Source organism: Arachis hypogaea, chromosome 3 (genome assembly GCF_003086295.3).
Source record: "Arachis hypogaea cultivar Tifrunner chromosome 3, arahy.Tifrunner.gnm2.J5K5, whole genome shotgun sequence".
Lineage (NCBI taxonomy): Eukaryota > Viridiplantae > Streptophyta > Magnoliopsida > Fabales > Fabaceae > Arachis > Arachis hypogaea.
Window position 1 is genome coordinate 111,156,044 of NC_092038.1, and position 14,629 is coordinate 111,170,672.

General features: G+C 39.1%; 1 protein-coding gene across 1 annotated transcript in view; it reads right to left on the bottom strand.

Moving 5' to 3' along the window:
- Nucleotides 1-8,156: 8,156 nt before the first annotated feature.
- The window catches only part of LOC140183545 (uncharacterized), a 74,204-nt gene continuing 67,731 nt past the window's right edge, over nucleotides 8,157-14,629 (bottom strand). Inside the window, exon 5 of the mRNA XM_072231993.1 lies at nucleotides 8,157-8,525. Within this exon, the coding sequence (XP_072088094.1) occupies nucleotides 8,157-8,525 (369 nt within the window). The remainder of the gene's footprint in view (nucleotides 8,526-14,629) is intronic.

The window sequence follows — 14,629 nt, forward strand, 5'->3', positions numbered from 1 at the left end:
TATTTGTTTTAGGCCAGCTCATACCTTGTAGCTCAGACCGGTATACAAGCAGTGCCCCTGCTTGAGCTTCATCCTTTCCATGAGGTCGTGCTCATTTTTTAGCTTTGGCCTCTTCGGGGAAGTCGTGCTCAAGCATCTTCCGGTCCGTTCTGTCCGTCCTCTTCTTGAGCAAGTTTCGTGTTTTTAAGACGCGAAACATTTTAAATGTGGTGTCGTTCCCAAGTGCATCACCCTAGGTCTTAAGTGAGCACTTTTAAAGACTTTTAATAGGGCTTTTAATTCCCTTTGGGGTTTCATTCCTAATGAGCGGATAATTTATACGCTTTTTGGCATTATTTTTAGGTAGTTTTTAGTAGGTTCTAGCTACTTTTTAGTATGTTTTTATTAGTTTTCGTGCAAAATTCATATTTCTGGACTTTACTATGAGTTTGTGTATTTTTCTATAATTTCAAGTATTTTTTGGCTGAAATTAAGGGATCTGAGCAAAAATCTGATTCAGGCTGAAAAAAGACTACTAATGTTGTTGGATTCTGACCTCTCTGCACTCGTAATAGATTTTTTGTTGCTACAAAAGTCCAATTAGCACGCTCTCAATTGCATTTGAAAGTAGACATCCAGGGCTTTCCAGAAATATATAATAATCCATACTTTTCTCGAAGATAAATGACGTAAACTAGCATTTAACGCCAGTTCCATGTTCCATTCTGGCGTTAAACGCCAGAAACATGTTACAAGTTGGAGTTAAATGCCCAAAACAGTTTACAACCTGGCATTTAACTCCAGAAATAGCCCAGGCACGTGAAAAGCTCAAGTCTCTGCCCCAGCACATACCAAGGGGGCCCCGAACGTGGATTTCTGCATTATCTATCTTAGTTTACTCATTTTCTGTAAACCTAGGTTACTAGTTTAGTATTTAAACAACTTTTAGAGATATAATGCAAGCTTCTTGTGTTCCTTCTATTTTTGCAAGCTTCCTCTCCATTCTCTAAGCCATTCCTGCCCTATAAAGCCTGAAACACTTAATACATAGATCACAACATCGAATGGTATAATGGAGAATTTAAAATACACAAATTAAAGACTTCTAGGAAGCAAGTTTTCAACCTTAGATCTAGACTAGGAAGGAGTTGTAAAGCCATGCAAATCATATGAATAAGTGGGCAAATACTTGATAAAAATCACTCAATTAAACACAAGATAAACCATAAAATAGTGGTTTACCAAAATGCTTAGCTCAAGGAGATAAAATAAATGAGTAGGAAAAAGTAAGACTCATGCAATGCAATGGAACCTATGAATGCAACTATATGCTAAGATGATATTGTCTACTTGGTTAAAAGCAAATAAGTTCTTCAAGACAAACATAAATCAAATTCCACTAATTCAAATCATATAATAAAAGACAAGTAAACTTGTAAGAAGATAGCTCATAAAAGTAAGGAACATAGAATCAAGCATTGAACCCTCACTGATAGTGTATATGCACTCTAGTCACTCAAGTGTATAGGGTAATTACTCTACTCTTCTCTAGTCATGCTTTCTAAACTTTGTTCTTCACCTAACCAATCAACAAGTGTTTAATGTACCAATGCAAACATCATGAGGTCTTTTCAAGGTTGTAATGGGGTCAAGGTAAGGGTAAGGACATATGTATGGCTAAGTGAGCCATAAATTGAATCCTTGACTAACATAAGCTCTCACATAAACACACACACTCTATATAACTTCTTAAATCATGCCTAGCTACCCAAGATTCCCACTTTTGCATCATATACTCATGTAACAACTTTTCTTTTAATTTGTATCACATATTCATTGATCTTTTATTAACTTAACATTAGGGTAATTTTGTCCCCTTATATATATATATATATATATATATATATATATATATATATATATATTGAATTAAAAATACAAAAGTAAACATAACATATCAATGCACATAGATTTTTATTTTTTTTGGTCTCACATGAGTAGGTACCCAAATTCCTAATATTTAAATAAAGTATAAATATAACCTATTCCTATCAACCCATGTTCCCACAGTTTTTCCACACTTAATTGACACACAATCTCTAACTTAAGCTAACCAAAGATTCATTTGGGGTCGTTAATTATTTTTTCGCTTAAGGCTTAGTGATGTGGTAAAATATAGAATAAATGGGGGTTAAAAGGCTCAAAGTGGCTAACAAAGGTAAATGGAAGGGTAGGCTATTTGGGATAAGTGAGCAAAAATAAATAATGGCCTCAATCATATGCATACATTTAAATACACTAAACATTGGACCTATAGGATGGAACAAAATAAAAATTACAATCATAGAGAAGAAAACACACAAGAATAAAATATTACAGTTAAATAATGTAACCATGTAATCAATCTCAAATCTCACAAGATTGTGTGTTCTTAGCTATCATTTTATGTTTCCGATACAACTTCAAACAAGTTTTAACAAAAGATTTTAATTTAAATTAGTGAAATTTTTCAAAAATAGGGTCTTAAAAGAAAACTTATTATTTTTCAATCAAGTAGAACATGCATGCAAAAACCTATTACTATGCAATTTATCCTATTCTAACAAAAGAAAAATAAATATCCTATTGGTGTTTAAGAAAGAGAAGTTACCTCCGAAAGTTAGGTACTGACCGACCTCCCCACACTCAAAGCTTGGCATCATCCTCGGTGTCATCAGTCAGGAACAAAGGTGGGCTGGTAGCAGCGTCTCCACAAGCGGGACCGTCATGGCTCCCTGTGCTGGTAAATGAAGTGGAGTCCGGACCTTCTTCGGGTGGGTGGTTACCAACAAGCAGCTCCTTGAGGTATGCAAATCGGTGCTTGTTACGACGCTCTCGTCACTTTTCTTGCCGGTCTAGCCGGTCCAATCTCTCAAGTATCTGATGGAGCATTTGGTATGTTGGAGGTGCTTGTGATGTGAAAGGAGAAGGAATATCTCCGACCGGTTTTGTAGGCCGGCTAGTCGTGGCTGCTGGAGGTCTGATGTACTTCCCGTTAGGGACATACTGATCATCCCGTGGAATCATGGCCTTGGTGTCCCCAGCTCTGTAAGAGACTCCGGCTGCTGAGACCAGATCTGAAACCAAGGCGGGAAAAGGTAGGTTGCCCGCAATTTGGACGTGTCCCATGGCGTGACGGATGTGTCTTGGTAAGTTGAGAGGCTGTTCTGTAAGGATGCACCAGAGTAGAACAGCCATGTCTGCAGTGAAGGAGGACTCGTGAGTGCTCGGAAAAATGTAGTGGGACATAATCTGCGCCCACACTCGAGTCTCCAAGATAAGTGCTGAAGCCAATATCCCTTTAGGTTAGGAACGATGGTATCCATAGATCCATCTGCTGCCAGGTTGTGCTATAACACTGAGAATGGCGTCCCAGTCAAATTTGTATGTCTGGCGTTGGACAGAGGCTTCTTGAAATGCGTTCAATCCTTCAGGGGCAGGGGGAAGATATAAAGCTCGCTGAATTGCCTCTTCAGTTATGGGGACTTGCTTCTGACAGAGATAGACAGACTGCAGTGTTGGCATGTGAAAATTGGAGTAGAATTCAACTATCCATGATAGATTAACCTGTTGTGGCTGTCTTTGTAAGAATCCCTATTGTCTTCGCTCAATGCGGGGTTTAACAAATTCAACAATGTGGGTCGGGAGGATGAGTAGGTACTCATTGTTATAGTTTTGCTCAGCCAGTATTGGGAACATCTGCTCACAGTAGCGGTTAGTGAACCGTGCAGTGTCCCTTGCTGGAAAGGCTTTCTCTTTTTCATCGACCTTGATGATCCTCTTGATTCGCTTTGTTGAAGGCTTTACTGTTATTGAGGAAGGTTCCGCAGCTAGTGCTCTTTTTGTTCCTTTCCTTGCTGGTGGTTTGGAAGTAGCTTTCTCTTTACCCTTCTTGGTGGCCATCCTGAAAAAGGAAAGGGAAAGTAACATGTAAAGCTAAGGGTTTGAACAAGGAAGAGAGCAGCGCAAGTGATACTCATTGCACGGTAAAGAAGGATGTCGTTAACACATGGTCGCGACTACATGTGATAAGGTCATCAATGAAAATATAGCAAGTGCATGTTATGGCAAGTAGATGCAAGGTGTTTATTGGCATGCCGGCAAAGGCATGAGTAGCATAGATCAAGCATTAATTGCCCAATTTGATTATCAAGTGTTTCAAACTAACAAACTATTTGTATTGACAATTATATTTAATCAATAATATATGAAAAGGGGATTTGTGAAAAACAGGCATTAAAGTAGTAGGATAGAATGATTTAAAAAGAATGCATAATATCATATGGGCTTTTTCACAAACACTTAGCATGCATGGTAAATATGTTATTGAAAGCATTAAATTGAACATGCAAGCAACCCTTTTAAAAAGTAATATTAAGTGTCAAGCAATTTCTTAATACACTCACAAGCAAAATATAGAAGAAAACAATCACCGAATTAAATTTCTAACACCAATCAAAAGAAAAAAAGAAAAAGAAAACATATATAATGAATGGAAAAAGAAAAAAAAAGAAGAAAACATAAATAAAAGTAATAATGGAAAAGTAAAAAGGGAGAGAAGAAAAGAAACCTTGATGAAGAAGATTAAGAGTGAAGGAAGAAAGGAAAAATTAGAGAGGAATAAAAAAGAAAGAAGGAAGAAGAAAGAATTGATAAGGGAGAAAAAATAATTATGATTAGGAGAGAAAAGAAGATATCTGGTGCTGATCTAGTAAAACTGTGCGTCGCATGTGACGCCGACGCGTGCATCACACGTTCGCATGAGTTGTGATGTTTCCAAGAGACACGTACACGTGGGGCATGCATACGCATGACTTGAGTTGTGCTATTGGCGCGAGAGTAGCCTCATACACGCACAACTCTCTGGCTCATACGCACTATTGCCGAAAATTCAACTGACGCATGTGCGTGAAAGACGCACATGCGTGGATGATCTGGTTGGGAATAATGATGCGAAAGCGTCAGGGACACGTACGCGTGATACGGCTGGTGGTTCCAGCACCATTCTGGCACTACTCCATCCTAACTCTCTGCCCATACACCTTTTTACGTCGATCTTCAGGGTCACGCGTGCGCGTGGGTGACGCGCACGCATGTCAGGGCTTATTTCGCAAATGACGCGGACGCGTCAAAGATGCATTCGCGTGGGCATGTTTGTGCCTAGGGCACGCTTCCAGCCAAGCTCCCGCGTAACTCTCTGCTTTTTTTCTTCTTTGTTTCGAAAGCACATATGACGCGTACGCGTCAGCGACGCTCGCGCGTCATGTGCCTCCCCCTTCTTTTTTTTTTGCAGAATGCAGAATGCAAATTATATGCAATACTAATGTGAAGAGTTACTAAAATAAAACTAAGAAAAGAAAGAACGATCATACCATGGTGGGTTGTCTCCCACCTAGCACTTTGCTTTTACATCCTTAAGTTGGACGGTCCACTAGTTCAGTCTTCTACTGTTGGTGGGTCCTCCAGGAGGAAGATCTCTAGTTCCTTATTTTTCTTCATCTTCTCACCATGATACAGCTTCAAGCGATGTCCATTGAATTCGATGAATTCGGAGCTTGAAGGATGACTCAAGTGAAATACTCCGTACGGCTCTGCCTTATCTACTCTATAGGGACCTTCCTATCTTGATCTCAACTTGCCTGGCATGAGCCACAACCTGGAGTTGTAAAGGAAGACTAAGTCCCCAGGTTGGAACTCTCTCCTCTTGATATGCTTATCATGCACAGCCTTCACCTTCTCTTTGTACAGCCTGGAGTTTTCATAAGCTTCTAGGCAAAGGTTCTCTAGTTCCTGTAGTTGCAGCTTCCTTTCAGCTCCGGCTTTCTCAAATCCCATGTTGCATTCTCTTACCACCTAGAAGGCATTATGCTCTACCTCAATTGGGAGGTGACAGGCCTTTTCATAAACTAAGCAGAAGGGGCTCATCCCGATTGGTGTCTTGTATGCAGTCAGATATGCCCAGAGCGCATCTTGTAGCCTGGTGCTCAAGTCCTTCCTATGAGGCTTGACTATCTTCTGCAATATGCATTTTATCTCTCTGTTAGACACCTCGGCTTGCCCATTAGTTTGGGGATGGTAAGCTGTTGCGATCTTGTGAAGGATGCCATGTTTCTTCAGTAAGCCTGTTAATCTCCTGTTACAAAAGTGAGTGCCTTAATCACTCACGATTGCTCATGGTGATCCAAAGCGACAGATAATATTGTTTCTAACAAAGGAAACAACAGTGTTAGCATCATCAGTATGGGTAGGAATTGCTTCCACCCATTTAGAGACATAATCTACAGCTAACAGTATATAAAGGTAACCACTAGAGTTTGGAAATGGACCCATGAAGTCAATGCCTCAAACATAAAAAATTTCACAGAAAAGCATAATCTGTTGAGGCATTTCATCCCTCTTGGATATATTACCAAACCTTTGGCATGGGGAACAAGATTTACAAAGATAGCAGCATCTCTAAAAAGAGTAGGCCACCAGAATCCACAGTCTAAAATTTTTCTAGCTGTTCTTTGAAGGCCAAAATGTCCTCCACTCTCAGAAGAATGGCAGGCCTCTAAAATAGACTGGAATTCTGATTGGGGTACACACCTTCTAATTACTTAGTCAGCACCACACCTCCATAAATATGGATCATCCCATATATAATATTTGGACTCGCTTTTCAGCTTGTCTCTTTGATGCTTAGTAAAATTTGGAGGGAAAGTATGGCCAACTAGATATTAGCTATGGGTGCATACCAATGAGCTACTTCAGATACTGCATGCAAGCTATCAAATGGAAAAGCATCATTGATAGGAGTGAGGTCATCCTTAATGTGCTCAAGGTGACTCAAGTGGTCTGCCACTAAATTCTGGTTACCACTCCTATCCTTAATTTCTAAGTCAAATTCTTGCAGCAACAGTATCCAACGTATCAACCTTTGTTTGGACTCTTTTTTAGCTAATAAATATTTTAGAGCTGCATGGTCCGAGTACACTACCACTTTAGTGCCAGGTAGATAGGCTCGGAATTTATCCAGAGCAAAAACAACAGCGAGAAGCTCCTTTTCAGTAGTAGTGTAGTTAGACTGAGTAGTGTCTAAAGTCTTAGATGCATAGAAAATCACAAAAGGGTCCTTACCTGCATGCTGGGACAGCGCTGCTCCTATAGCATGGTTGGAGGCATCGCACATAATTTCAAAGGGCTGGCTCCAGTCTGGTCTTCTCACAATTGGAGCTTGAGTCAGGGCGATCTTCAGCTTATCAAACGCTTCTTTACAGTCTGCACTCAGCTTAAATTCAACATCCTTCTGTAGCAGTCTAGATAGGGGCAATGCTACCTTACAAAAGTCCTGGATAAAGCGCCGGTAGAAACCTGCATGATGAAGAAATGAGTGGACTTCCCTCACAGAAGAGGGGTAAGGTAACCCAGAAATGACATCTACCTTTGCTGGATCTACTGAAATACCAGCATTAGAAATAACATGTCCTAGAACAATACCTTGTTGGACCATAAAATGACATTTTTCAAAATTTAGAACAAGGTTTGAGCTAACACATCTGTCTAATACTCTAGCTAAACTATCCAAGCAAAGGCTAAAAGAATCACCATACACACTAAAGTCATCCATAAAAACCTCCATACAATTCTCAAGAAGATCTGAGAAAATACTCATCATGCATCTTTGGAACGTTGCCGGTGCATTACATAGGCCAAAAGGCATCCTCTTATATGCATGTGTTCCAAAGGGACATGTAAAAGTAGTTTTCTCCTGATCTTCAAGAGCTATATGAATCTGAAAATAGCCAGTGTAACCATCTAAAAAGTAGTAGTGTGATTTACCTGACAGGCGATCATGCATCTGTCGATAAAGGGCAGGGGGTAATGATCCTTGCGGGTAACTTGGTTGAGGCGCCTGTAGTTAATGCACACTCTCCAGGCGTTCTGCACTCAGGTTGTAATGAGCTCTCCATGCTCATTCGTCACTGTAGTAACTCCAGACTTCTTGAGCACCACTTGCACTGGGCTGACCCATTCACTATCCGAGATTGGATAGATGATGTTAGTTTCGAGCAGCCTAGTTACTTCTTTCTTGACCACCTCTAGAATGGTGGGGTTCAGTCACCCCTGAGGTTGACAGACATGCCTTGTTCCCTCTTCTAAAATATCTGATATTCGCAGACTCGAGGACTGATGCCTACTATATCCGCCAAGCTCCACCCAATGGCCTTCTTGTGTTTTCTTAGCACACTAAGCAGCTGCTCCTCCTGTTGGGAAGTGAGTTCCCTTATAATGATAACTGAGAGTGTCTGATTATCCTCAAGGTAAGCATACTTGAGGTGAGGTAAAAGGAGTTTCAACTCTATTTTCTGCTCATGGGGAGGATCTTGATCATTTGGAGCCAATTGTGGTAGCAAGGTATCTGCAGTAAGCTCAGGGGTTGTCCCCACACTTGCTTCTTGCTCCCTAAGCGTTTCTTCTACCTCTGCTTGGTGAACTTCAGCCACAGTCTCATCAATAATATCACGCTGGAAGATGGAGTTGATGTGTGGAAAATGATCCAACACAAAACTCACCGGCAAGTATACCGGGTCGCATCAAGTAGTAATAACTCACAAGAGTGAGGTCGATCCCACAGGGATTGATGGATCAAGCAACTTTAGTGGGTGATTAGTTTAGTCAAGCTAACATTGAGTGAATTGTGTGAAGTTGATCAACAGAAAGTAAAATTGTAGAAATCTTAAAGATGTAGAAAGTAAAGTTGCAAGTAACTTAAATAACAAGAAAGTAAAATAGCTGAAACTTAAATTGCAAGAAAAGTAAATGACAAGAAATGTAAATTGCAGAAAATGTAAAGGGGGTTGGGTGCAGGGAATTTAAAATCCAACAAGAAAATGTAAAGAGCAATCAAGCAGAGAAGTAAAAGATGAAATAAGTGCAGCAGATTTAAACAGAAATGGAAAATTGCTTGAAGAAGGAACACAGAATGTAACTCAGCTTGATTTTGAAAATTAAAGAGACAAGATCTCAGGGAATCAATGAGACTAGAAAACAAGTCTAGATCTCACTCCCTTCCTTGATCCAACCAAGAAACAGATTGAAGAAGAAATGAAGATGGAAGCAGTAAATGAAAACTCATATTCAATTCTCAATTTTCTGAAATTATGCAGAAGAAGAACAAGAGATTTCAGATCAAGTGAAACAGAATTCCTTCAATTCTTGATCCAAAATTTCAAAATAGCAATGAAAACTAAGAGAGAGCTCTCAAATCCTAATACTCCCTAGTGGAGCTTGCTTTTTTTCTTTTTCGAGCTCTAATTGACGCCTTTATATAGGCTTTACAAAATAAAAAATGAAAATGAAATTAAAACAAATTACAAAAATGAAAATCCTAATTTAATTGATCCATGTGCCTTTGAGTGATGATGTGGGCTTTGCTTGCTTTGGATTTGAGGAAAAATGGGTTTGGTTGGCTTTGATTCAATTTGGTGAGGAATTGAATTTAAATGGAATTTTGGTTGAATTTTGGCCCATGAATGTTTGCTCCCAAGAGGCTGCCCTGCCCTTGTGGAGGGCAGGGCAGAAAATTGTGCATCTGGCCCATGGTGCATGCGTGTGGTGCGTTGATGTGTGCAGGACGCTGCCCTGCCCTCGCAGAGGGCAGGGCAGAATTCTTTGGTGCGCCAGATGCGTGCTGCTGGTGCTGCCGAGTGATGCCTGTGCGCCAGAATGATGCTGCCGAGCCTTCCCTTGGTGCGCCAGAGTGGTGCATGTGTGTGCATCACCAAAATGCTGCCCTGCCCTCGCGTAGGGCAGGGCAGTGTTTCCAAAAGTGAAGTTCCAAGTTTGAAACTTGGTGGATGCACACGCTACTTCTTTTCCTTGGTTTTCTTGACACCAAAGTAAGGCCTAGTTTCTTGCTTCCTCATGGCCCTTAAAGATGCCTTTCGTTCCTGCCTGAATTATACGCCAAATATGGATTGCTATATATCGTTGGAAAGCTCTGAATGTCAGCTTTCCAACGCAACTAGAAGCACATCAATCGGACGTCTGTAGCTCAAGTTATACCCCTTTGAAATAGGCATGGTCATGCTGTGAGCGGCCAGATTTTAACTTAGCAAAAATTTGCTCCACCCTCACTTTGTTTCATCATGATTCTGCCCTGCCCTTGCCAAGGGCAGGGCAGTGTGCGTGCTGGCTGCTTCCTTCTTTGATTTGGTCATGGTCCACACTTTTAAAAGCGTGGCCTAAGGCTCCAAAGTGTACCCCAACTTCAAAGTGTACCCCAAAGATCTTTTTTTCTCCTTTTTTTGTGCTTCTTTGCTTCTTTTTCTTCTTATTTCCTACAAGATTTATAAAATTAAAAGATCAAGGAAATCTTCCAATTAAGTACAAAAGAATGCAATATTTAAGCACTAATCATCAATTTCTTGTATGAAAAAGCATAGAAAAATAGGTATATGATGACTTGTCATCACAACACCAAACTTAAACCTTGCTTGTCCCCAAGCAAGAAAAGAATCATGCAATAGAAATTGACAATCCAAGGTAAGAAGAGTAACTAGTTAATGTTCTTGGCAAGCTAGTTTTCTATGCATGCTACAATTACAAAAGAGATGTAGATGATTGATGCTTCTATCTAGCTTATTTTATGAAATCTTTTTCTTATAATTCTTCCTTGAAACAAGCTTTTGATTTTTTTTTTTTTGCTTCTCCTTTTGGGTGCTTTGCCCCATGAGTTAATAACAAAGCTACGACTTCTAAATGCTTTGTTTTCAAGTATTACCACTTGATACATAAGCACCACAAGCATTTAATTAGAGGACTTCATTAAGCTCATTTTTCTTTTCTTTTCTTGACTCTCTAATCATTGATGCTCAGAACCTTGAGCTTTGAGGGAGTGCTTTTGCACTTGAGCCTAGCCTTGACTTCTAAGTGTTTTGTTTTCAAGCATTTGGCTTGATACATAAACACCACAAGCACTTAGCAAATAAATTGCCATTGGTACTCAGAGCCTTCAGCTTTCTCATTCTTTCCCTTTTTCTATTCTTGCTTTAATTGTATTTGCTTCTTCAATGTTTTCATGATTTCAAAAGATTTCACAAAATATACTAGATGAAAAACTTCAATTAAATAAAATCCAATGCAATTGAGCAACAATCAATCACACTAGCTTTCCAATACTTGTATGCACATGCTAAATTCTTCTTTAATTTCTTGTTTGTTTATGATCATGATGCTTTTTTGCTTTTGAATTCACAAAACTCAAGTTGGTAGTCATAATGTCACAACAACATATTTCAAATCAAATTTAAGCTATGCTTAGTCATACCACACATGTATACAGAAAATATAAAGACAATCATGCAATTTAAAGTGCTGGAAATAAATGAGAGGAAAAGGAACTTTACAACCTTGTAGTTCATCTTCATTATTGTTGTCCTTTTTCCTCTATTCTTCCTCTTTCCCTTGCCAAACTCAGTATGCTTGTTCATCCTCAAGCAATAATTAGAACAGTGGCTATGGGGCTAAGATAGATCATGAATGTCTTACATAATGAAATGTTAGCATTACATGTGTTGCAAAGCAAGCAAAAATGAAAAATAACAATCAAGGCACAAGAGACAGCGACATTTTTGATTGCAAGCATAAGAAGGTGTGCACAATACTTTGCATAAAGAATAAGTGGCACATCAAACTTAGTGTGACACTTTCACTTGGAATTGATGCAAGTATCTAATAGATATTGGAACCAAATTTTGTTGCATAGCAACACCAAACTTAGAATGCAATCATATGTCAATTTATTTGAATTAAAACTAAGCAGGTGAAACTGTTATTTGTTAAGTACAATCACCAAGCCAAGAATCTGTCATGAATAAAGCTCTCTTGGTAATGTATTAACAAACACAGTAAATAAGCAAACTAAAATGAAAGCATTTAAAAACAGAAAAATGACTAAAGAAAGTAGAATGACAAAGTGTCAAATTAAAAGAAAAAAAATAACACTGTAGAGGCATTATGATTATGCAGACAAGTAGTGTTGCTTGAATGAATTGCATAGAAAATAAGTGGCACATCAAACTTAGAATCTTGGTGTGTCACTTTCATTTTTGATTTGATGCAATCATCCAAAAAGATTGAAAATAATTTGTTGCAAGGCAACACCAAACTTAGAATGTAATCATATGCCAATTTATTGAAATTTAAACAAAGCATGGAGAAGAAATGTACCTACTGTCTACCTGTTCTTTACTTTCTTCCTCTTCTTCCATTTTGTTAAGAGGAATGACCTCAAAGGGGGAGAGGATTCAGCTACTGTCCCTTGCCTTGGCTTTTTCCTCAGCAAGCTTCCTTTTGCAAATGGCTTGATTGATCTTGCTTGTTGGATTAGGGACAGAATTGGTGCTCTTGTTAGTTGCCTTCACTTCTTTGGATTCATGAATTGGTTGCTGTGGCTTTTTGCATTGGTGGTTCCATGAGCTTTTCTTCTATGTACTTCTCTGCTTCACTTGAGTTTGACTTCTCTTGAGTATCCTCCTCACTAGCTTGTTCTTCCACTTCCTCTTTTACACTCAACATTTGCTTTAGTAGCTCTTTCATGGAGGAGGTTTGTTGATCTTCCCAAGCTTTCTTCATCTCCTCTTCATATTTTTCGATCAGTGTTGAGCATCTTTGGTCCAGGGGAGTTTGAGGAGGTTGTGAGTGTTCAGGTTCTCTTGTCATCTCAAGTGCAGTTTTAGGTTCAAATGTTTCCACCACATCTTCCTTCTTTGCAATTTCACTTGATGCAGTAGCCTCTTCCTCTTGTTTTTCCTCCTTCTTCGTTGCACTCACCAATTGAGCTAGCTGCACTTCCATGTTTTTGAGGGAGTTTTCTTGTTCTTTCCAGACTTTCATTGTCTCCTCCTCATATTTTTTGAACATGGACTCAAGCTTTGAGAGCCTTGAGTGGTTCATGGAAGTTTGTGTGGGTGGTGAGTTTTGAAAGGGGCTTTCTGTTGAAGTATGGTCAAGTGATGATGTCTTTGGATGAATATCATATGGAGCACTAGAATTCCCTTCCCAGCCACCATTAGAATCATGACTTGCATCATTTTGTGGTGGAAGGAAATATCCCATATGGTTTTCTTGCTCATCTTGTGTCTGTGAAGCAAATCTCCATGGATTGGAGTGCTTAGAATTTGTATTTTCTTGGTGATATTCCCAAACACCATTAGAAATCGGTGATGGTGGGTGATATCCCATAAAATTTTGTTTGACCATAAGATGAGTTGAACTCCATTTGTATTTTGTAAACATCAATGAAATTTGAAATTCATATCACAGAGAAAAAAATTTCTTAGTGAGGCAATAACTCAAACACCTTGCTATCAATTTAAAACAGAGAACAAAAACAAAAAAAATGCTTGATCTAGACTTCTCACCCACTTAATCATTGTTGAACTAATCAATCCCCGGCAACGGCGCCAAAAACTTGATGGTGTTTTTGTGGAAAACGATCCAACACAAAACTCACCGGCAAGTGTACCGGGTCGCATCAAGTAGTAATAACTCACAAGAGTGAGGTCGATCCCACAGGGATTGATGGATCAAGCAACATTAGTGGGTGATTAGTTTAGTCAAGCTAACATTGAGTGAATTGTGTGAAGTTGATCAACAGAAAGTAAAATTGCAGAAATCTTAAAGATGCAGAAAGTAAAGTTGCAAGTAACTTAAATAACAAGAAAGTAAAATAGCTGAAACTTAAATTGCAAGAAAAGTAAATGACAAGAAATGTAAATTGCAAAAAATGTAAAGGGGTTGGGTGCAGGGAATTTAAAATCCAACAAGAAAATGTAAAGAGCAATCAAGCAGAGAAGTAAAAGATGAAATAAGTGCAGCAGATTTAAACAGAAATGGAAAATTGCTTGAAGAAGCAACACAGAATGTAACTCAGCTTGATTTTGAAAATTAAAGAGACAAGATCTCAGGGAATCAATGAGACTAGAAAACAAGTCTAGATCTCACTCCCTTCCTTGATCCAACCAAGAAACATATTGAAGAAGAAATGAAGATGGAAGCAGTAAATGAAAACTCAGATTCAATTCTCAATTTTCTGAAATTATGCAGAAGAAGAACAAGAGATTTCAGATCAAGTGAAACAGAATTCCTTCAATTCTTGATCCAACATTTCAAAACAGCAATGAAAACTAAGAGAGAGCTCTCAAATCCTAATACTCCCTAGTGGAGCTTGCCTTTTTTCCTTTTCGAGCTCTAATTGATGCCTTTATATAGGCTTTACAAAATAAAAAATGAAAATGAAATTAAAACAAATTACAAAAATGAAAATCCTAATTTAATTGATCCATGTGCCTTTGAGTGATGATGTGGGCTTTGCTTGCTTTGGATTTGAGGAGAAATGGGTTTGGTTGGCTTTGATTCAATTTGGTGAGGAATTGAATTTAAATGGAATTTTGGTTGAATTTTGGCCCATGAATGTTTGCTCGCAGGAGGCTGCCCTGCCCTTGTGGAGGGCAGGGCAGAAAATTGTGCATCTGGCCCATGGTGCATGCGTGTGGTGCGTTGATGTGTGCAGGATGCTGCCCTGCCCTCGCGGAGGGCAGGGCAGAATTCTTTGGTGCGCCAGATG